General features: G+C 44.6%; 1 protein-coding gene and 1 non-coding gene across 2 annotated transcripts in view; both read right to left on the minus strand.

Annotated features, from left to right (window-relative positions):
• The window catches only part of LOC124622942 (ankyrin repeat and SAM domain-containing protein 1A-like), a 579,621-nt gene that overhangs the window by 97,523 nt on the left and 457,271 nt on the right, over positions 1–24,827 (minus strand). The window contains exons 9-10 of the mRNA XM_047148732.1: positions 1,835–2,230; positions 1,535–1,750 (exon numbers count right to left, since the gene is read on the minus strand). Of these exons, the coding sequence (XP_047004688.1) occupies positions 1,535–1,750; positions 1,835–2,230 (612 nt within the window). The remainder of the gene's footprint in view (positions 1–1,534; positions 1,751–1,834; positions 2,231–24,827) is intronic.
• Trnat-ugu lies at positions 750–823 on the minus strand. Its single transcript has one exon. It is a non-coding gene; the product is annotated as a tRNA-Thr (tRNA).

A 24,827-nucleotide genomic window follows, 5' to 3' on the forward strand; every position in this document is an offset into this window, starting at 1 on the left:
GGTCGTCGCAAAGTGGCGAGTAGTAAGTTGGGAATTTTTGTGTGACGGAAAGCGTGTTCGGATGGCCGAGGCGGTTAAGACAACTGTTCTGGGGACAAATTTTTGTCTTGCCGTTGCATTGGCGCAATGCACTGTGCGGTTGGAGGTCATCATTTCCTTCCTTTCTCTTTCCCATTCCGTTTCCTTTCCATTCGTTTCACCCCAATTGTTCATGCAGCCGGAAACGTACTCCAAAGCGGAACAATACGACTGTTGTGGGCAAAACGTCTGAATTCCACGTGGATTCACCACGAAATTATGGCGGGACCAAATCGAAAATCTAGTCCAATCGTAGTGACAAGGTGCCAACAATTTGACCAAGCTCATACAAAACTGAACTGGCAGACTCTTGAAGATGGACAAACTATCCCGAAAAAGTCTACTCTCAATGTTTCAAGAGCAGGCTTTAAATGATGGCTCTAGGAATATACTACAGTCCTCACATATAGCTCGCAGACGGATGGTGAGGGTAAGTTTAGATTAATTACAGCAGGCACAGTAGCATTTAAACGATGATTTTTCTCGCGCTCAGTACCCTATGCCACATACTTTACAGTGGTTGGCAGAGAATAGATGTAGATGTAGAAGTGGCTGAGGATGGTCGGGAAGGAAGGCCATCGGCATCGAACACAAATGATATTACAATGAAATGAACACCCTTAGGTGCTTACAGGCGTTGACATACGTCAACGGGGACAGATGAAAATGTGTGCCCCGACCGGGACTCGAACCCGGGATCTCCTGCTTACACGGCAGACGCTCTATCCATCTGAGCCACCGAGGACACAGAGGATAGCGCGACTGCAGGGATTTATCTCTGGCACGCCTCCCGCGAAAACCACATTCTCAACGTATTATCCCGTACTACGTTCGTAGTGCCCCCGCCCATTACACTCATTACTCGCGGCGCGTTGCCGATTTCCGTAAAGTTCGGGCACTGTCTGTGCATTCGCACTTAAGAAGAAGATGGTCAAGTGGCCGCTGAGCCTGAACTATATATATACACTAAGATGGTATCTGTTCTTTCGGACATGTCTTAGTATATATATAAAACAAATGATATTGTCAAGGCATCGCGGAGCTTATTCGCAGCAATTACAGATTTTTCGGCTAGGAGGAATGACTGTGAGACCGACCGACTTTCACAGAGACTTTGTGACTATGCTGAAAAATAGTATAACGTATCCGTGTCATTTGAAGTGCAGTGCAGCATTCAATAAAGATTACTTGGCTTGCCATAATAATGTGTAACTTAATATTTGTAGTTCCCTCGTAGCAATACGTGACGAAAGAATCCATAAACACATTAAAGTAACTTTACAAGACGGTCTCTGTGTTTCCTTAAGGTAGTGTGAAGTACTCGGTTTCGCCAGCACGTTACTTGACAGCAGTGTGGTAAGGAACAGTTGGGTGGCTGTGGCGCCTAGGAAGAGTGGGGATAATGCGGGGCGGACAGAGGGGGTCGTCAGACGTCGCAGAGGAACTCGAGCGATACCTGGGAGAGCGGCCGGATGCGTTCGTGTATGCTGCGTTCGGCCTGCAGCGCCGACGGCGGCGGGTGGTCGGGCGTGGGCGGCTGCTGGTAGTGCGTGGGGCTGAGCGGCGTCTGCACGGGCCGCGCGCCCGCCGCCTCCGCCCCCGCGTCCACCAGGCTCTCCTGCGACGGCCGCAGCGTGATGTAGGCGTTGGACACGAACGTGGAGCCGGCCGGCTCGTCGGCGCCCGCGGCCGCGTCCTCGGCGTCGGCCAGGCTGCCGTCCTCCGCCTCGCGGTCCCGCGCCGCCGCCGCCGCGGCCAGCCGCCCCCGGCCGCCGCCTGCGTACACGGTGACGGGCGCGGCGGCGGCCGCGGTCGCGGGCGGCTCGTAGTTCTCGTAGTGGTGGCTGCGGCGCAGCTTGCGGCGCGGGTTCTGGGCGCGCAGCAGCGGCAGCCCGCCGGCGCCCGCCTCGTGCGCCGAGGTGGCGAGCAGCGCCACCGGCGGCCGCATGTCGACGTACTGGTCGGCCGAGCGGCCGCGCCGCAGGTCGCCGTGGCTGCGGCCGCTGCGCGCCAGGTACAGGTACTCGTAGTTGTGGCCCTGCGGCGCTCGGCACCCGCCGCTGTCCGCCGACAGGCTCATCAGCGCCGGCGGCGTCGCGTGCGTCGGCGACACCGACAGGTTGCGCCGCGGCGGCTTCTTCGGGGGCGTCGGCTGCGGATCACGAAACACGTGACAGCCGTATTATAGCAAACAGTACACTGCCCAGTGTTCTCGACGGATCGCTTTTCAGACGTAAAAGTACCGTCGTGCTCACAATAAAGAAGTGTTATAAGGCCAAGACTGCTCATAATACAGGGTGTCCTTTTCAACTCTCTCACATTTCAAAGGCCCAGAAAAAAAGAAAATATGCAGTAGATGTGATAATAATAATAGTGGCATGTGACGAGGTCCTCCCGTCGGGTAGACCGCTCGCCTGGTGCAAGTCTTTCGATTTGACGCCACTTCGGCGACTTGCGCTTCGATGGGGATGAAATGATGATGATGATTAGGACAACACAACACCCAGTCCCTGAGCGGAGAAAATCTCCGACTCAGCCGAGAATCGAACCCGGGCCCTTTGGATTGACAGTCTGTAGCGCTGACCACTCAGCTACTGGGGACGGACGATGTGATAATGAAATTGCACGATATGCTAGGGCATGTCAAAAATCTGTTACATATACAGGGTGGTTCTCATTAACGTTTAAAAAGCCCCGAAGGGACATAGATGACGCTGAGGCAAGTAATTTATTATCAGACGCGCGGAGCCAAAAAGGTAGGAAAATGGCCTAAAAGTGGATCACAAATGTTGAAAATGTTACATCACCATGTCGTGCTTCGTCGCATGTACAGCAGTTGGGCTTGTCGATCCTGTTCCCGCTAGTAGGGGGGAGTGCTACACATTACTCCACTGGGCTCCTCTCTTTTCGTAAATGTAAACCATTTCACTGCAGTATTGTATTACCACTACTACGAGCACTTCTGTATCACACTGGATAATGCAAGAACGAAAACAGAGTACTCTATTGCGGCAATGTCTAGCACTGCCCCCTATAGGCGAGGACAGGATCGACAAACCCAACCATTGCTCACACAGCGCGATATGGGATCTGCTGATGTGACACACTCAATATTTGTGATCCACTTTAGGGGTATTTCCCGGAATTTGCAACCCCTGTGTCTTGAATTACTTGTCTCAGCATCATCTTACATCGTTTTGGAGGTTTTTAAACGCCAGCAAGTGTAAAGCAGAGTGTCTGCGTGTACACTGAGGATCTCCCCCCCCCCCCCCCCCCCAACCTCTGGATTGATTTCAGCCACATTTTGCACAGAAACAGCAGGCTTCACGAGTATCAGCACTGCAAAGTTTATAGCCTCCTAGTTCCAATAGGGGCAGCGACATGGGCAAAATCGTGTTTTTCTAGCCCCTGGCATAGAGGCTACCATGCAAAACAGGCTTGTTGTGGGAACAATATTACCCTGCCAAACCAAACTGCTCTGCAGGGCAGCCTACATGTCATGGCTATGAAACGGTTTTCGAAGCCCGAAATGTAGGCTGCCCTGTTGGAGTAGTATTTGCCTGCTTTACTGATCTGCTTCCCATGGCAGCTCGTACATCATACTCAAATAAATTATTTTCGTTCCACTGATGTGTAGCCTGCCCTGCATGACTGGTGTGTTGGGGGAGTAGTATCAGCCTGATTTATTGAACTGTATCGCAGGGGCTACATGTGCCAATGAGCATGGCTGGGGACAGGTTGAGATGGACAGAGCAGTGAATGGACAGAGAGAGGGGAGGAAGGGGTTATGTGTGAGGCAGGCAAATACACAGGCAAAGACATGGGGAAAAGGCTAGTTTATTTAATAAACATCAGTACACCTCTGCCTGTTAACCATTTGTAACATGAACAATATCGCGTCTGTATTAAATTTCTTGCCCTGTTCTTCATAAAATATCATCTGTCACTGTTGCAATCGCGTCAGTGGCATGATGCAACACAGGAATATTATCCACTTTGGTAGGATGCATACAGCCCTTCATGACTCCCCACAAGAAGCAATGCAGGGGACTAATGTCAGGGGATTACGAAAGCCAGGCACTGTGTCCTCTCCATCTGATCTGGCAATTGGGGAATTTCGTATCCAGGATCTCATGAACAGTTGTTGTCCAATCCAGTGGATCTCCATCTTGTTAACAGATGATGTCAAGTGCAAGTCTTGCATCTGAGGATAAAAAAAAAACTTCTCCAACATGTCGAGACACAACGACCCATTTACTGTGTTTTCTGGAAAGAAGAACAGTTAGTCCACACCATACATTCAGTTTAGGGCTATCATGAACATGTTCAACGATAGCATGCAGATGTTGTGAGCCCAAAATCCGAACATTACGCAGATTAACCTTTCCTGAAACATGAGAGGTTGCCGCATCTGATAATAAACATCATTCCAGGAAGCTGGCAGCCATGTCAAATGCTTCACTATATCCGTAGCAAATTGTTGTTAGCATGGTTTGTCATTCAGGATTAGATGTTGCAGAATTTGCACTTTGTAAGTATATACACGAAGACGCCGGTATAGCATACAATGCAACGTTGCTGGGGTACATTAACCTGTCTAGATGTCTGCAGAATTGACTTACGTGGGCTTCTGAGAAACTCTTGTCTGATGTCCTCCACTGTCTCTTCCGAAACACTATGACGTGCACCCCAGAATGTTTCAGAAAACCTATGATAATTTCTTTGTTCAATAATCGGCGATTTTGTTTCTGCAAACCACACTACTAATCGCGCTCACTATTGTGAAGCTGTCATCTTAAAAAAAAAAAATGGCTCTGAGCACTATGGGACTTAACATAGATGGTCATCAGTCCCCTAGAACTTAGAACTACTTAAACCTAACTAACCTAAGGACAGCACACAACACCCAGCCATCACGAGGCAGAGAAAATCCCTGACCGCGCCGGGAATCGAACCCGGGAACCCGGGCGTGGGAAGCGAGAACGCTACCGCAAGACCACGAGATGCGGGCAGCTGTCATCTTCACTTCATGTGATCATCCTGCTTTCTGGCGACAATAGTAGGCGCGTCTGACGTGGGAATATAAATTCTTTGGTACACTAACATTATTTATATCTCAGAGCGTCATTTACAGGGGATGAAGTGCCTAAGCTTCCCGTGGAGGGGTATAGCTTATCTGGTTTCTCGCACGAAGTTCGTTGCAGAAGGGAGGAGTGGCCATTTATGCCAACCGTAATGTCTCATCTGAGAGAGATGAAAGATCAAAACACGATAATGGTCAAATATCTGTAGACTGTACAGAAGATTTTTAATTTCCGAGGAAAAAAACGTTTTATTGGGGGCCTCTACAGATCCCCCAGTTCAAAGGGCAGGCCCTTCCTCTCCAGACTTAACATTATGCTACGCTCGGTTCCTAAGATAGAAAAGAGGTTGATTTTGTGTAGGGACTTCAATATAAACTACATGACTAATTCCCCAGACAAAAGGATGTTAATGGATTTACTTCAATCTTACAGCCTAGTACAGACAGTATTATTTCCAACTAGTTCTACATCTACATCTACATCCATACTCCGCAAGCCACCTGACGGTGTGTGGCGGAGCGTACATTAAGCACCTCTATCGGTTTTCCCTTCTATTCCAGTCTCGTATTGTTCGTGGAAAGAAAGATTGTCGGTATGCCTCTGTGTGGGTTCTAATCTCTCTTATTTTATTCTCATGGTCTCTTCGCGAGATATACGTAGGAGGGAGCAGTATACTGCTTGACTCCTCGGTGAAAGTATGTTCTCGAAACTTCAACAAAAGCCCGTACCAAGCTACTGAGTTTCTCTACTGCAGAGTCTTCCATTGGAGTTTATCTATCAACGCTTTCGCGATTACTAAATGATCCTGTAACGAAGCGCGCTGCTCTCCGTTGGATCTTCTCTATCTCTTCTATCATCCCTATCTGGTACGGATCCCACACTGCTGAGCAGTATTCAAGCAGTGGGCGAGCAAGCGTACTGTAACCTACTTCCTTTGTTTTCGGATTGCATTTCCTTAGGATTCCTCCAATGAATCTCAGTCTGGCATCTGCTTTACCGAAGATCAACTTTGTATGGTCATTCGCCGTGCGGTTAAAGGCGCTGCAGTCTGGAACCGCAAGACCGCTGCGGTCGCAGGTTCGAATCCTGCCTCGGGCATGGATGTTTGTGATGTCCTTAGGTTAGTTAGGTTTAACTAGTTCTAAGTTCTAGGAGACTAATGACCTCAGCAGTTGAGTCCCATAGTGCTCAGAGCCATTTGAACCATTTTTTTTGTATGGTCATTCCATTTTAAATCACTCATAATGCCTACTCCCAGATAATTTATGGAATTAACTGCTTCCAGTTGCTGACCTGCAAGCGTTTTCGGCTCCAGCCTCGTGCTCGCGTCGCACCAGGAGGTTGTACGGTACGAACTTGATAAGGTATACAAACACAAAGCTAGCTGCAGACAGTGTAATGCAAACTCATACGAAGTGATTGCTACACAGACGGCTGAAGGAACGAGGCTTCGTCGAATGGAAACCTTTTAGGTGAGGGCGCGTCAGTGCTGTTGTGGATACCCATCGGCGCCCCTGCATGCGTACAAGCTGTCAACTACACAATACAGGCGCTTAGTCTTTAAATGTTTGTACTTACTATCAGAACGGAAACATTATAGAACACTCAAAACGAAATCTCTGTTTTAATCACAAATCCATACTTGTGATCGGTGATCTAAAACTTTTGACCAGTAGCGTATAGCTAACCAATGGATAACGTGATACAGAACAAAAAGAATGCAGAAAGTTTTACTGATAAATTCAGGACCTACATCTAAATCTACATACATACTCCGTAATCCACCATACGGTGCATGGCGGAGGGTACCTCGAACCACAACTAGCATCTTCTCTCCCTGTTCCACTCCCAAACAGAACGAGGGGAAAATGACTGCCTATATGCCTCTGTACGAGCCCTAATTTCTCTCATCTTATCTTTGTGGTCTTTCCGCGAAATATAAGTCGGCGGCAGTAAAACTGTACTGCAGTCAGCCTCAAATGCTGGTTCTCTAAATTTCCTCATAGCGATTCACGAAAAGAACGCCTCCTTTCCTCTAGGGACTCCCACCCGAGCTCGTGAAGCATTTCAGTAAGACTCGCGTGATGATCAAACCTACCAGTAACAAATCTAGCAGCCCGCCTCTGAATTGCTTCTATGTCCTCCCTCAATCCGACCTGATAGGGATCCCAAACGGTCGAGCAGTACTCAAGAATAGGTCGTATTAGTGTTTTATAAGCGGTCTCCTTTACAGATGAACCACATCTTCCCAAAATTCTACCAACGAATCGAAGACGACTATCCGCCTTCCCCACAACTGCCATTATATGCTTGTCCCACTTCATATCTCTCTTCAAGGTTACGCCCAAATATTTATCGACGTGACTATGTCAAGCGGTACACTACTAATGGAGTATTCAGACATTACAGGATTCTTTTTCCTATCCATCTGCATTAATTTACATTTATCTATATTTAGAGTACATTCCCGTACACCACAGCATCATCAGCAAACAGCCGCACATTGCTATCCACCCTATCCAAAAGATCATTTCTGTAGACAGAAAACAGCAGCGGACCTACCACACTTCCCTGGGGCACTCCAACAACATCATGATCATAAACTGTATCAGCATAGATTCTTCTCTATTGCTATTTATTCTTTTGTGTGTGAGGTACTAGCAAGCCTGAACGGTAGGCTGATGAATGTAAGTATTTTCTTCGATTTAATAGAGTCATTTGATTGGGTGGACCACAGAATACTTTTCGGTAAATTGGAACATTATGGGATTAAGGAAGAGCTCCACAATGGTTCACTTCACATACGGAAATTGGGACGCAAAAAGTTGCTCTCCAGTCTCAACAAACAGGGAAGAGGTCGAAATCTTACTAGGGTCACGTAAATTTGCGAGGAAGGGGGAGGGGGGGGGGCAGGAAAGGGAAGTACTATAAGGCCCTGTGCTGGATCATTGCTTTTCGTGAATATTTCAATGAGCTACCACTAAACATGGCAGATGACACACAGAATTTTCTCTTTGCAGACGACAAGTGTTATTGCGAAACACGAGCAATGTAATAGCACTGATGTAGCTAATAGGATAGTCAATATTAACAGTACACGGCTTTCAAAGAGCAGAATAACACTTAACTGTAACTAAACGCAATGCACACAGTTCCTGACGGTCAACAGTTGTAAAAGCGAAATTTTACTGCCCCTAGGTGGGGCAATATAACTTGCGAAACGCCAATGAAGATAAAATTAGAGAGATTTGAGCCGGCACGGAGGCTTACCAGCAATCATTCTTCCCGCGATCCATACGCTAGCGGAACAGGAAAGGATGAAAGTGGCAGTGGTACACGATGTACCCTCCGCCACACATTGCAAGGTGATTTGCTGAGCATACATGCAGATATAGATTTAGAAATCAGCGGAATCTTGTCCAGCAGCTGATATATCATGAAACGCCGTTTTATCGTGAAAAATGAATTAAAAATACACAAATAATTATTTTAGAGCAAACAGAATCCAGCACGTGGTTTTTGACGCAGAGAAGTCTTTAGGCAAGGTAACGATGGGCTTACACTAAGGAATTGTTGTTGAACCGATATAGCTCACAAATTACAGGATGGAGGAAAACAAATTGATATTACGGTCAGAGCAGGTTAGAGGGCGTCGAATCCAGAAAAATAACCGCAAGTCTCAGATGCAGCGTTGTGGAGATACGGCCATAAAACAGCCAACGGTGATTTGTGAAATTGAACAAACTTACCTCAACTAAGACCTGATATGCTGAAGAGCACAGTTACTAAATAAATCAGCAGAAGATACTGTGAAAAGTCAAAGCTAAGTACATTTTAAATTGCACCACTGCAGAACATTGTCTTAACGCAGGTCATCCTAACCTTACGAGTAGAGCTCGTAGTTTTTGCTTATCTCTCTCTCTCTCTCTCTCTCTCTCTCTCTCTCTCTCTCTGTGTGTGTGTGTGTGTGTGTGTGTGTGTGTGTGTTTTCTGATTCTTGTGGAGTTTCTCTGAAAACCGAGGTTTGAAATTCTGAAATTCTCTTGCACAGCGCTTACTTGCTGTGGTTTTGCGTGAAAATCTCACGGTGTGCTCATGGAGGAGGAGAAGATTGGTCTTTAACGTCATAGCCGGCCGGGGTGGCCGAGCGGTTCTAGGCGCTGCAGTCTGAAACCGCGCGACCGCTACGGTCGCAGGTTCGAATCCTGACTCAGGCATGGATGTGTGTGATGTCCTTAGGTTAGTTAGGTTTAATTAGTTTTCAGTTCTAGGCGACTGATGACCTCAGATGTTAAGTCGCATAGTGCTCAGAGCCATTTGAACCATTTGAAGAAGGAAATTGGCCGTGCCCTTTCAAAGGATCCATCCCGTCGTTTGCCTTACGCGATTTAAGGAAATCACGGGAAATCTAAACCTGGACGCCGGACGCGGGTTTGAACCGTCGTCCTGCAGAACAGGAGTCAGTGTGCTAACCTCTGTGCTACCTCGCTCGGTAAGGGTGTGCTTCTGTCGCATTGGCGGTGATCGACTACGTCACTCGGCTGCATTCCCGTAAGTTATTTTAAACTTTTAATTCCAATCCATCACTGGTCAAGTTTGTGTTGTCTGCTGGTAAAACTTGACTATTAAATCAAATGCTCTAGAAACACCTTAATGCCATTAATTTTTCAAGATAATACGCTGTACAGCAGGAACAGCGTTACAGTAAGATAGTCGGCATACTGTATTCTTAGGTGGAATGTTACAAATGTAAAGGCCACAGTATCAGTTTTTGTTAATGTACAGAAAACATCAATAAACTTTTTCGAATAAAGTACTGAAGATCAGTAAGTGTGCATTACGAGAACGTTGAAGAAGAAAAGAGCAACTAAGATTTACACCACCTTTTCTCTAACGTAACATTTTCTTACAGAAAATCCTGTCTTCAACATCAATGTTGACTCTCTCGAAAATTCCTGACGTCTTGTGAAATATTGACGATGTCTCAAAACACTTTCGCTTACCAGATAAATTTCTACGCGCTACATCCACATGTACATGACTACTCTGCAATTCACATTTAAGTGCCTGGCAGTGGGCTCATCGACCCACCTTCAGACTGTTTCTCTACTGTTCCACTCTAGGACAGCGCGTGGGAAAAACGAACAATTAAATGTTACCGCCCGAGCTCTGCTTTATACTGTTTTATTACAATGATAATTTCTCCCTATAGAGGTGGGCGTCAACGAAGTATTTTCACTATCGGAAGAGAACATTGGTGATCGAAAATTTGTGAAAAGATTTCGCCGTAATGAGAAACGCCTTTGTTTTAATGATTGCCACACCAATTCGCCTATCACTTCCGTGACACTCTCTCCCATATTTTGCGATAATAAAAAACGAGCTGCCTTTCTTTAAACTTTTTCGATGCCCTCTGTCAGTCCTATCTAATACAGATCCCAAGTCGCACATAAATACACCAGCAGAGGACGAACAAACGTAGTATTATAGTCTCTTTAGTACATCAGTTGCATCTTTTAAGTGTTCTGCCAACAAAACGCAGTCTTCTGTTTGTCTTCCCCATAACATTATCTATATGATGGTTCCAATTTTAGTTGTTCGTCATTGTAAGTCCAAGGTATTTAGTTGAACTGACAGCCTTTAGATTTTTTTTTAATTTCTTTAGTCAATCATTATTATGATACAATTTAACCTACTACCTAAATACATTAGTAGGTCCTATTTTTAACTATTACAATGTACAATCTGCAGCTGTTGTTATTTTGAACAATACAGGTTAATTCTGTGATCCTTCACCACTATGGGGATTATTCTACTGTTAGACTTTGATACTACTTTTAACAAGTTACTATGACTACTCTACCTGCAGCGTCACGGGTGTGCCAGAAGAAGATACAAACCTATAATTACTGGCCTTTCCCACTGAGATAATCCTAGAGGGAGTGCCCCTGGCACTGGGCTGGTCGATGACTTGGTCGCTGCAGATCTATACTAATGTTATTATCCTAATCTGAACCTATAACTAATCTATATCTAATGTTGTAATCGGTGCTTTGTCAAATTCGGTGTTTATGTACTACCCCCCCCCCCCCCAACCTAATCCGAAAACCTGGCGGGTTCCAGCCGTGGGGCGGCTGGCCAAGTCCATGTCCTGGCGGAACAGGGAGGGTGTACGTGTGAAGTCTGGTGTTTTTTCATTGGTTGTTTCTTAGGTACTCTTTGATGACTTTACCTGAGATTGCATCTGCTAGGTGATTCAGGACGTTAAAAGTGTTTTCGTGGCTGAGCAAGTGGTGCGTATCGTTATTCGGCAATTGTTCCCTAAACAACGTCGTCGAAGAGGGGACACTCGTACACCACATGGTCTGGAGTGCCCTGCACTGCTCCGCAGTCACTCGCTGGTGTTGCCCTTTTCCCGAACCGACACAAATATGTCGGGTACGATCCATGCCCAGTAAGAAAGTGCAGGAAGCCTCTAGTGGGTTTGATGTATGTGAGTTTTAAGCGTTCCTGTATGTTTGGCTGACGCTGACGCTAACGTGACGGGCCTTATCCTTGGCCCGAGGTTGTTGGAGTTCTGTCCTGTTATGGCCTATCCTCCTGTTCCCTGCTGGGTGTCTGATGGTTGGTCCTGGCGTGGGTTGTCGATGTCACCTGGCTGCTAGCATGCGAACATGCTAGCGGTGGACTTTGTTCTTCTGCGTCTTCATTGCCTCGCGCGAGGCTTGCTGGATAGCTGTTTCCAGCTCTGCTGTGAGCTGTCGTTCGCCGTCGCGAACCTCGTTCCTCAGCCGTGCGACTGCGTCTTCCAGGATGTATTCCCAGTCGCATGGCGTGAATACGGGGTTCGCGTTGATGACGTTGAGGTCCTTTCTCGTGGCGAACTCAAGCATGATTGCTCTCTGTCCGCCACGGAAGTCCACCGGCTTGTGAGGTAGCGAGGGCTTTTGGGGGTAGGGGTTTTGCTGCGCGTTGAAGCGCCCATCCCGCAGCATGGTGGCAAACTTCCTCAGTATCACGGGCATGTTACTGCGGTCAGGGAAGGGTATCACGTCGGAGCACAGCTTCCCACCCTCTTCGTCGTGTTTCCCCTTTCGTTTCAACTTCCCGTCGGGAGTTGGGGAGGGGAGGACGGTGCAACGTCCATGCGCGTCTCCCCGGTCTCCTGTATTGCTGCAGGTTCCGGGGCGACGTCCGTTTGTGTTGCTGCGTCCGTCCGCGGCGAAACACTCGTCTGCGTCGCCGCGTCCACCCCTGCTTGTCGGGCCACCGTGGGGGTGGCGTCGGGGGCAGGTGTCTCCTTCTTCGTCGCCAGCCTGAGTTCCTCCCGCAGCTGTTGGAGCTGCCGGTGAACGGCGACGAGCTCCTTCTGAGTGGCTGCCCTCGCTGCGTCCATTGCGGCTTTGAGAGCAGCCACAGCGTCGTCGGTGGCGGCGCTGGGCGGGATTCCCGCCTCGCCGACATCTTGTTGGCGCGGTCCTTGTGGGGCCGCAACCTCTTCCTTATTTGCCGCTTTTCTTGCGGCGGCCTGCGTCCTCTGCTTTAGGTACGCGCAGCCGCGCGAGTTTGCGGCATGCGCGCCCCCACGGTTGGCGCACGTGGACGCCACGTGTTGTGGCTTGTCGCAGTCGCGTGTGTCATGCGCCTTAGCGCACTGCAAGCACGCAACTGCTTCCTTGCACGTCTTGGCGACGTGCTCGACCTTCTGGCAGCGGTAGCACTGCCTCTTGTGCTGCGGTCTGCTTCGCCTCTTCTTCTTGTTGCTGCCGCGGCCGTCTCCTGCCAGCGTGAGCAGAAGCTTTGCCACAGCAGCAAGCTTGCCTCCCTTTCCGCGTCCGGACATGGCGTTGGGCTAGTGGCGTTGGTGTGCGCGAGCGACGGTAACGATGTGAGGCGCAGCGAGTCGAGCAGCGGAGTGACAACGCTGTATGTTTGGAAGTAGCTCATGTGTTCTTCGCCCTGTCTCGTCATTATTCCAAAGTTCCTGCCATAATTCAATTCCCCTTCTTTTAATACTTTGTTTATCTCCTACTAGATTTGTGTGATAATCATGTAACTTAAATTTAACGGTTTTCTTGCCGCGCGGTTTGAGGCGCCATGTCACGGATTGCGCGGTCCCTCCCGCCGGAGGTTCGAGTCTTTATATGGCGTCAATTGCCACTTTTCACATCTTACAGATATCTTGTCTAAATTATTTTGAAGTTGGTTTGGTTTTGATTTTCTTATGATTTTACTAGACGGTAAATGAAAGCATCACCTGCACAAATCTAAGATGGCTGCTCAGATTATCTCCTAAATCATTCATATAGATTAGAAAGACCACTGGTCACATAACACTACGTTCGGGAACGCCAAATATAACTTACGTTTTACTGGTTGACTTTCAGTCAGTTACCGCGGACTGTACGTCTGACAGGAAACCACGAATCCAGTCCCACAACTGGCGCGGTATCCCATAGGCACGCTGTCTGATTAGAAGTCTGCCACTTCAGAGGAAAGGTATCGAAAGCCTTCCGGAAATCTAGAAATATGGAATCAATTTGAGATCTTCAGTCGATAGCACCAACTACTTCGCAAGAATAAATAGCAACTTGTGTTTCACACGAACGACATTTTGTGAATCGCTGCTGTCTATGTGTCAGCAAATCGTTGTCTTAGAGGTATTTTAAATGTTCAAACACAGCGTATGTACCAAAATACTACTGCAAACTGACGTTAGTAATCAGGGTCTGTTGCTCGTCGGATTATTCTTGCTTCCTATCTTGATTATTTCTGTGACCTGTGCAACTTTCCAGTCTTTAGGTACGCACCTTTCGTCGAACGAGCTGTTGTATACGATTGTTCAGTACGGAGCTATATCAGCATGCTCTAAAAGCGATCTAACTGGTAGGCCTAAATAATCTATACGGAATGCCTAGTCTTAGTAAAGTAAACTGCTTTACAACACCGATGGTACTCCTCTTAAGTAAATGATGTTGGCAGCATCTTGGTTCGAATTCTGTAACATTTACTTCGTCTTCTTTGATGGTGGAAGATGATTGGCTGTCTTTTTGTGGCTGTAGCTCCATAACGCTGCATTTCAGACCTATGGTTATTTTTACCCTACCGTACTCTGATCTTATCACGCTTTTTTCTCCAGCCTGTATACTATCGAAATAGTGGAGAACGTCGTAATTCTGATGAAGCTGTTTGTGGATGTTGCTATTGGTAATATAAAAGTGACAACGGTAGCACATTGTATAGAAATGCAGCAGGCGGACGCTTTACGCAGATGTTGTCAGTAGACCCTCGACATTAACAAATGTAATGTACTGCGCTAAGCAGACGGAAAGACCCGTTATTGTATGATTACATGATTCCAGAATAATTACTGGAAGCAGGTGCACCCATTAAATGTTTGGAAGTATACGTACAGTTCCACTGAAAGTAGAATGGACACACAAAACTAACCGCAGAGGAGGAAGACGCCAGAGTGAGAGTGCCTTTCTAGAATACTGGTGTGACCTATGCAGCTTTGCAGTCTTTGAGTACGGATCTTTCGTTGAGCGAGCACTTTTATACGATTGTTAAGTAGAGCTGTTGCATCAGCATACTCTGAAAGGAACCTAACTGGTATGTGCAGGAGAGGATCGTGCGACAGAGATTCAGTGGAGGAATTCACTCTTTTTAAAATTTATACAGACGACACCATCAGAAATTTGAAAGAAAGAAAGCCGTAAATGATCCATATAGCCCATAATAAATATATAATATACTATTATTATTGACTGATTACATATTAATGGCAAATGCTGACGACGATCTACAAAAGTCAATCCATCTTTTATTCTTACTTGGGAAGGATTATAAGATAGCAATAAATGTAACAAGAATACCACACGGTAATCGGATTTCGTGCATTTTTATACGTATTTCTGGTATGTGAAATTCAGAACTTAAATATCAATATCCCAAAGCAGTTCGCTGCATCTCTCAAAAAGTCTCGAGAAAATCGACACTGAAGATTTCTGAGCGTCTTCAGAGCCCCAAAACAAACTCTTTTTTTCACCGGGCTCCGTGGTGAAATGTCTGTCTACAACGTGGGAGACCTGGGTTGGATTACCGGTTGTAACAGTCTTTGAAACAAAGGTGCATGTCCCATGAGCAGCCGGCCGGAGTGGCCATGCGGTTCTAGGCGCTACAGTCTGGAACTGTGAGACCGCTATGGTCGCAGGTTTGAATCCTGCCTCGGGCATGGATGTGTGTGATGTCCTTAGGTTAGCTAGGTTTAAGTAGTTCTAAGTTCTAGGGGACTGATGACCACAGAAGTTGAGTCCCATAGTGCTCAGAGCCATTTGAACCATTTTGTCCCATGAGCATTTCCTTGACGCATAAAACACCTAAGACTGAAAAAAAATTAATTGGTACTAATTTTTACGTTAAACAACCTTCACTAACAGTCTCTGATAAAATATAGGTAATTAAGAATTTATATCTGCATATAAAATAGGAATTTTGTGTGAGACGTGTAATTAGAAATACGAAGACGTGCTTTTTTCTTAAAAAGACAATTAGATATATGGCAATTAGCTTCTATTTGATGAATTTTATTATATTTTAGGTATTCGAACTAAACAGAAAAAAGGAATGATGTAAACGAGACTTAAACCCAGCGATCCAGCAATTAACAGCCTCAGTCAGTACTGACTTCTTTCATCTTCGTGTATTTTACGCTTGACGGAAATGATTGTAAAATAATCCTTTGTTTAAAAATTAGAATCGGCTAGGAATCGAAACCAGGATCCTGACATGGTGGGTAAGCACTCTACAATGGGGTCGCGTGCCTGTTGAAGTAATTGGTCTTTACGTGGAATATACAGGACTGTTGGAAAACTTCAACTTCTATATGCTCGACAATTCATCAGAGTTTCATGTATTGCTTCGTGTGAGTGATATTTAATTTCTGAACTTCACGTACCAGGAATACAAAAAATTACAAAAATCTGATTGCCTTATGAATGATTCGGCGTTGCACAAGAAATGCCCAGTAAGAAACAAAACTGTAACTGACTATCAGATTTGGAAACAGGTCAATTACCTAGGGAGCTACATTACTTTTAACGAAGATTAGGATGCAGATTTTAAATTACTGAGAAATAGACACCAGAGTATACGTGGCACTACAACAGAAAATTAAAAAGTACACGAAGAGAGACAAAAATTAAATTCCATCATGTGATTGTTGTGCCTGTTCTACTGCATGGAAGTGAATTCTGGATTGCGAAGAGCGGAGATTTTTGCCATGTTCAGGCGGCTGAAATGAAATTTTACGGGCAGTCAAAAGTTGCACCAAGTTGGACAGGAAAATATTAGACAAGAACTGAATATTTTTGCCGTAAATGATAATTTACGGCAAATTCGACCATACCACTGCTGCATACGAACGACACTTCAAAATACAGGTAATGGCCCAACTTCAGTCACAATACGAGCAGTTATATCTTTACTATTCTTGTCTGTAGTTCACTCTCGTCAATACTCGCTCCCTTAACACTCCCCCCTCCCCCTTTTTTTTGTTTTGCCTACACGAGTCCTTTATGGAAAGTCTGTTATTTCCAAACAGCCACTGTCACCTTCATTTCAATATTCTTCTGTTTCATTACGCCTTCTACTTCTTACAATACCAAACAAGGCTTCACATGGGCTAAACTAACAATATCCTTCTTAACGCCTTTATATTATTATTATTATTATTATTATTATTATTATTATCAGTGTTACTATTATTACTACCATATATAATTTTTAATAATGCAAATTATTGTTAATGTGACTGGTTATGTAATTTTTTTGGTATGTGTTATTTCTGGTCACATGCGAGAGAAGTCCTTACAGCTAAATATGCAATAAGTAAATAAAAACGTAACATGACCTACACAATCAAACGTGTTGGAAAGATCACAAAAAATTACGAACTGGTAATATTTTATGACTTAAAGCTTGTAATATTTCGTGGGTGAATGTGTAAATAGCATTCTCTGTTGAGTAATCCCAACTGTGATATCCTGTGTAAACTGTTCCTATTTAAATGTGAGTCTACTGTTGAGTACATTACTTTTTCCAATGTTTTGAAAACAATATGTCAGTAAACAAATTGGACAATGATTTAACACTTTCTTGAAAGCTTCCTTACGAGAAGCTTTAACAACTGCATGTTTTAAACTGTCTACAAAAATTCCCCGTGTCAGTGATGTATTACGTATGTCACTACGAACAATATTTGTTGCTTTAATTTCACCGCCCTCTAATTAAAAATACGTACGCCTTATTGTAATAGTTCTGTGGAAAACATCCAGTTACGAGGTTAATGTCACCATTCATAACAAATTACCATCAACATAATAACATTGTCACACTCTTTCGCCCCTTGAGTCTCTGTGGAGTGCTTTCGAATTTTACCCTGGCACTGTTGCATAATATGGTGATCAGCAACAACGCATCCCTACGGAGGGACTGAGCGTCCGTTATCGACCTTGCCTACACATACTAGTTAAAATATGTGGTATCACCGTTTGTGAAAACTACAAACAAATAACATCGAATTGTCACTTCCGTATCTAACTGATTAAAACAAGTGTATCCCAAATACAGAGGTACGTCGAACCTCTCGTGTAACTCGATCATTTGCGCTACTTAAGAATGTACGATCTATTTCCATTCACAAACATGTAATAGCTTCGAAACAGAGGATGGTTTCAGTGCGGAGAAACTGAGTCTGACATTTTCTTCAAAACATGCAATGGAAATTGAAATACGGAAAACGATGAACAGTTGTTCACAAAACCATTCCCTACGGTAGTAAAGGTAACGGCAATATTAACGAGCTACGGTCTGCAGCAGAAGGCGCAAAATTTCCTAATATGTTCGGATTTGGAATCCAGTAATGAACACTATTACTCTTTTTAGATTTTGAAACAAAACTGAAACTGAAATTCGCATGTTCAGTAACCCAAAAGGTGTCGAGCTCGCGTGACCATGGCCGATAAATTGCCTTATAGACACAGGTGACAAAAATAAAATATTATTGTTCGTGAAAGAAACGGAGAAAGAGGAAGGTACCTAAGCTATACGGAAAGACGCTTTCGTGTCAGCAGTTATTTTCGCGATACTGATGTGGTTCAGTATTTTATTAGATGGACAATACAATTTCAGGGAGTACAATAAAAGGCTAGGTCAAACATTGTAAACTCGAAAACAACTAAGTCATACAGTTCACGGGCAGTTTCACAAAATTGCGTTTGGATGTCACTCAGTATACGTATAGTCGAACAGCAACACACAGAAGTGGGCTTCAAATAAAGTGAGAATCTGAACGTGTGTATTAGCACTGGCAGTGCAGTTTCCGTTTCTGTTATTCGTGGTATTATTTTCGAGTAGCTGCAGCGGAAAGAAGCACGATGGTTGCAGTGGTGAGTAACGTGGTGGCGCGTGCACTGATTCGTCACTTGAATTTGCAAGGAAAAGCGTAGAAGGAAATTCCCGATGAAATTGTGACTGTGTATCGGTATAATGCGTCAGCAGAATGCAGGAAAGGTTGTCTGGAAGTCTCACTAAGGAGTGGCAGATCACTTCTGACGGACGAACCAACGGCGATCGCTGGCTTTCATATTGTCATTTATTAATTAAGGAAACAAATTTTCTGCATGAGTGTGCGATCACTGTAAATAAAACCAACTAGATCGCTTAATATATGTGTTTATTTATAATGTCATTCCGGCTACTTCCTTCATCAGATGAAACTCGGAAACTGTAAAACAAGGTTCGGCATCAGCATCAGTAAAACCTATCAGTTTTATTGGTACTGACCCTGAATCTTCTTTCACAAGCTCTAAGGTTTTGACTGAGTATGTTAGTAACCGAAAGAGCATTATAAATACAGACATTAAGCGATCTGCATAATTATATTCACAGAAGGAACAGAAACGAAAGTTACAAGCAAAGAATGAAAACCTACAAAATCACCTCTGGTAACGGAGACAAGGACGCAGTCCTCTTCTGAGAAGGTATGCTATCTATCTTTTTGGACTGTCACGGAATCGTTGACTATGCAAGAAATTGCCACACAATTATGGATCAGTACTACGGAATGTTCTACCTAATTAGCGGCGTGATAAAAAGCAGAAGAGGCGAAGAGTGATTGCGAGTGCTCTAACTCCAGGAGGGAAATGCGCACTTTTCCACCGCTCATGGAATTTTGGGTTATTGTCAGGCGAAGCTATGAAATCTTTCCATAACTACCTTATTCATAACATTTGGCACTAGAGGACTTCTTCCTCTTCCGAAAACTGAAGGAAGCCATGTGAGAACAACAATCCGCCAGTTATGACGAAGTGATTGCTGCAGTTGAAAGCTATAATGCGATCCATACAAACCTGGATACTTCATTAAGCCGCAACACTGGGACCAATAATTGGACACATTCGCAATTCTGGGAGGTGATAATACACAATTGGAAGATTACACACACACACACACACACACACACACAGCCACACACACACACACACACACACACACACACACACAGTCCTCACAGGAAATTTGGAAGTGCCCTCTACCAACAACAATGCACAGCTGTACTGTTTGACCATATTCCTGAAGTGTATCCTCGCTAATGTTTCTAATTTCGTGTGTAACGACCTCACGGAGTTCTGCAGTTGTTCTTGGTCTATTCTTGTACACTCAGCTTTTACGATACCCTCACAAGAAAAAACCTGAGGGTGTTATGTCGGATGTCGCGGGCAGGGGGGCGGGGGGGGGGGGGGCACAATTTTTTTGAGATTATTCGTAAACTTGTTACAAGTTGCATGGAAGCGCTAGACGTGCGACATGTTGTTGTTTGTTGGATATAACCTTGTAGATATTTGGTCTCAGCCAGCTGCTCCAGAAATGTATTGAAGACGCCCGTATACATTGTAGTGTCTACGGTTGTGCATAAGAAAATGGAGCCAACAATCCCGGAAGCTGACACCGCGCACCAAACTCCAAACTTTTCATCATGCAGTGGTGTTACGTGGATGATATGGTGGTTTACATCTCAGTACCTGCTGTTTTGTGTGTTGATGTAACCTGACAGATGGAACAATGCCTCACTTGTAAATCAAGTTATAGGGAGAATGTCTGGACGTTGAATAAAAAAACCTCTGATACCATCGACGGTAACGAGTTCTTTTCTCATTAACTGTTTCTTGCAACGCTTGCATCATGTGCACTCTGTATGGTTGTAATACCGATATCTTCGCAGCTCTCTAACATGTGCCATATGAAGTTGCTGTCTCATGGCACAACCGACGCAACGATTTCCCTGGAGAGTTCGCTCAGTGTCTTCGAACATTATTAATAAACCGTGCACTCACACATGGTCTGTGCTTACCATTGTCACAGTTGTCCCCAGCTTCCCTACAATGAATAAAATTGTTGCCTGTCGGAACACTGCGTACACTGAATTCTTTCCGGAACGCCGATTGTGTCGTAACCAATGAGTCTGCCTTCCAATATGTTTTCACGATGAAAAGCGGCTCTCGAAGTGTGTACCGTTTGTTTCTGCCAGCTAAAGACTGTGAAACAATCACTAATTTGTTCGCTATTGCCACGCGGCCCCAACTACACACTCAGACTTTACAAACCGCGACAGACGAGACAACTAACTAACTAACTAACACGAGCCGAGTAAGCACGGCATTACATCGAACAAAGTAGTACCTCATTCTAATTCCTCCAGAGCTACTGAGGCCATTACAACTACTTTCCCGTTTCTACGAACTTTTGGAGGGAATTAGTTCAGGCTTATATGGATCGCCCTGCACTTCTAAAAATTCAGCACTTCTCTCGTCGTGTAACATAACACGTTCTACATCAACGGAAATACGATATGTGACTTGTACGGTTCGTATGTTTTACAAATGTTCCGATTAATAGCTTTTTGTTCATACGAAAGCTACCCTGAAGCATGATGTCGTTCCTGGAGGAAAGCAAGTTTCTGTCAAAAAATCAGCACGGATTTAGGAAAGAAGTCTAAGTGAAAAACAGCTCGCTTCATTGATGAAACGACATCTTGCAACGACAAATTCAGGTAAATTCTGTTTTCCTAGATTTCCGAAAGGCGTCCGACACCATCAACTAATGATCAAAATACGATCATATGAAGTATTTCCGAAAATATTTGATTAGCTCGACACGTAGAGGGTGGTCATCCATTTCCAAAAACTAATAGATCATTTACATAATACATCATCAAAATCAATTTCTGTGATAACGTGGGTCTATTATTTTTCGGAATAATCAATAAGAATGCATACGATATCAGGACGTGTGTCTTTTGTTTGTGAGGGATTGCATGTTTTTTTTTTTTTTTTTTTTTTTTTTTTTTTTTTTTTTTTTTTTTTTTTTTTTTGTAATATGGAGGTGCAGCAGGAGTCAACTGAGAAATTTCAAACGCCAGCGCCAACAAGACAAGACATTTTGTTACTTGTTAATAAGATCCACAGAACTGGAAACGTTGCCGACAAATCACGCGCAGGAGGACCACCTATTCCACAAGAGGCTGTTCAGCTAATCAGAAAACTCTTGACTGCATCAACTCGTGGTTTTACCAAGTATGACGACCCGAAATCAACGATTACAAAGAATTACACTGTACACTAAGAAAAGTGTACCACAATCAGGTGCTTCACAAATTAGACCAAACAGATTTCATACCTCGGCAAGCTGCATGTTATGATCTGATAGTGGCTGCACACAACGAACACCTCACACATCAAATTTTGTACACTGATGAAGCCACATATCACATCTGCGGAAAAGTTAAGGAACATAACTGCCCCATATGGAGTAACGAGACACCTCAAGATAACCTTTAGTGTCAAAGAGCAATTCTTGGAACCACAGCTTCAGCAAGAAGGTGTTGCTGACACTGCTGTGTTCCATCACATTCTACAGTTTATTAAGTAAAATTTGGTGCCCTCAGGGGACAGACAACATATTAGTATACTCTTGTTTGACTGGAACTGAGTTAATAATGCTGGTACGACATGGGAATTCTACCGTTTCCAATCGGTATCTACATCTACATCCATACTCTGCAGATCACTGAAGTGCAAGACAGAGGATACTTCCCATTCTATCAGTTGCCAGGGCTTCTTCCTGTTCCACTCACGTTATGTAGCGCGAAACGACCGAATGCTTAAACGCCTCTGTGTGGGCTTATGAGACAAGTCCAGAAAGTAAATTACTGGGACTACAACTGGCTAAGGTTTCTGCTATTGTTTTGAAGGCTGACAACACTGACCGCAATTAGCATCGCACAAACACGTTTAGTATGTGAACTCACATTGCATCGTACAGGTGGGGTGAAGGATACCGGTAAGAAATCCCGCCAAGTGTGAACCACGTGCTGTGAACCGCTTCCTATTCGCGCAAGGAATAACATCTACCTAATTTTTTTCGCAAATGTAAACGCTTTACGGGGAACTTATTGTGAACAGAACGAGTCTGTTTATGTGGCGTAAGGGGTTTATTGGAGGCAGAATAAATGTACATGACGAACAGAGGAGTGAAAAGACCTTCCGTTTTGACTGAGGAGCTGATGCAAACAATCGTGGAAACTATTCATGAAGCCCGCCGATTGGCAGTGGATGAAATTTCTGCGATGTTTCCACAACTCTCCAGAACTCTCTTGTACAAGACTATCACAGAAACTGTGCACAAGATAGGATTTAAAACAGCTGATTGAACAACATGCGAAAAATCTGGTCACTAGCATCCACGAGTTTCTTGAGCGACTTGAGTTGGAAGATGAGGGTTTCCTGGGCTCTACGCATTGTGACTGGAGATGAAACGTGGGCGCCTCATTAGACGCCTGATGCAAAACGACAGACGTCACAGTGGCGTCACACCAATTCCCTATCTGTCAAAATATTCAAACCTACAATTTCGGGCTAAAAAATCGGGACCATAGTGTTTTGGATCCGAAAAGGCATCATTTTGGTCGAATTTCTGCCTTAAGGGGAGACCATCAGTGCACATCGATTTGTAAGATCCTAAAAAAATCAAAAGGAGCATTCAAAACGAAAGGAGGAGACTGCTGACCACAGGAGCGTGCTTGGATGTTTTGAATCCCCTTCCCGTACTCCCCTAACTTGGCGCCTTAGGATTATCATCTTTGCGCCTCCCTGAAGGCACACATGGGTGGAATTAAATTTACAACCGACGAGCAGAAGCAGACAGTGGTTCAGAGGTGGGAGAAGGAGCTGGTGGGAGAGTTCTTCGAGGAGGGCATAAAGAAGTTTGTGTCACAGCTCACTACTCGCAGTGAACGGGATGGCGATTACGTGGAAAAATAGTAAAAAGTGTATCAACAATACCCTGTAATTTTTTTTCAAGTACACTTTTTCTAGACGAATATGGAAATCTAGTAACCTTGCGATCCCTACGGGAGTAATACGTAGGGAATTGTAATATTCTTTTAGATTCATTACTTAAGTTGGTTCTTGAAACTTACTAAGCAGGCTTTCAAGGGATAGTTTGTGAATATCATAAAGCTTTTGTTAGTTCAGTCCTTCCGGCATCTCCGTGACGCTCCACCATGGATCACACAAACATATGACCATTCGGAATGTTTTGCAAGCAATCTCCTTTGTACACTGATTCCATTTCCCTAGTGTTCTGCCAATGAACCGAGGCTGCCATCCGCTTTACCTCCTACTGAGCCTATGTGATCGCTCCATTTCATATCACGATAAATTGTTATAACCTGATGTTTGTAAGAACTGAGCGACTGTCACTTGTCCATACTGGAATCAGAGGGTACCACATTTATTCTATTTTCCGAAGTAGAAAATTTTACATTTTTGAAAGGAAAGTAAGTTGGAATCTTTGCACCACTTTGAAATCTTACGAAGAGTTGTCTGAATGTTTGTACTTCATTACAGGAAACACTTTGAACTGCTGCTATTTATACTAGGGGAGTTCAATCAGTAATGCAGTACTTTTTTCTGAAAACAGGTTGGTTAAATTCATGATTCCAATACACCATATTATCACCCACTCTTTTGGTTACGAAATCCTATTTAGCAACATAATCTCCGTTCAATGCGACGCCCTTACGCCACCTTACTCCGAGGGCCTGTATACCCACATGACACCACTCTACTGGTCGATATCGGAGCCAACGTCTTGCTGCATCAATAACCTTCCCATCATCCACGTGTAGCTTCCCATGGAATGGTACCCTTCATTAGGCAAACGGAAGTAGGCGAGATGCGAGATCCGGGCTGTAGGGTGGATGAGGAACAGTCCAATGAAGTTTTGTGAGCTCTTCTCGGGTGCGCAGACTTGTGTGTGGTCTTGCATCGTCACGGAAAAGGAGAAGTTCATTTGCAATTTTGCTGCGACGAACAAGCTGAAGCCCTTTCTGCAATTGCCTGGGGTAGCACAATACGCATCAGAGTTGATCGCTGCACCATGAGGGAGAACATCAAACAGAAGACCGTCGCCATGATTTTACCGGTTGATGGTGCAGCTCTCAACTTCCTCTTCGGACAAGATCTGATGTGGAGGCACTCCATGTACTGCCGTTTTGTTACCGATTCGAAGTGATCACCCCGTGTTTCATTATCTGTGACGATG

Source organism: Schistocerca americana, chromosome 7 (genome assembly GCF_021461395.2).
Source record: "Schistocerca americana isolate TAMUIC-IGC-003095 chromosome 7, iqSchAmer2.1, whole genome shotgun sequence".
Classification (NCBI taxonomy): Eukaryota; Metazoa; Arthropoda; class Insecta; order Orthoptera; family Acrididae; genus Schistocerca; species Schistocerca americana.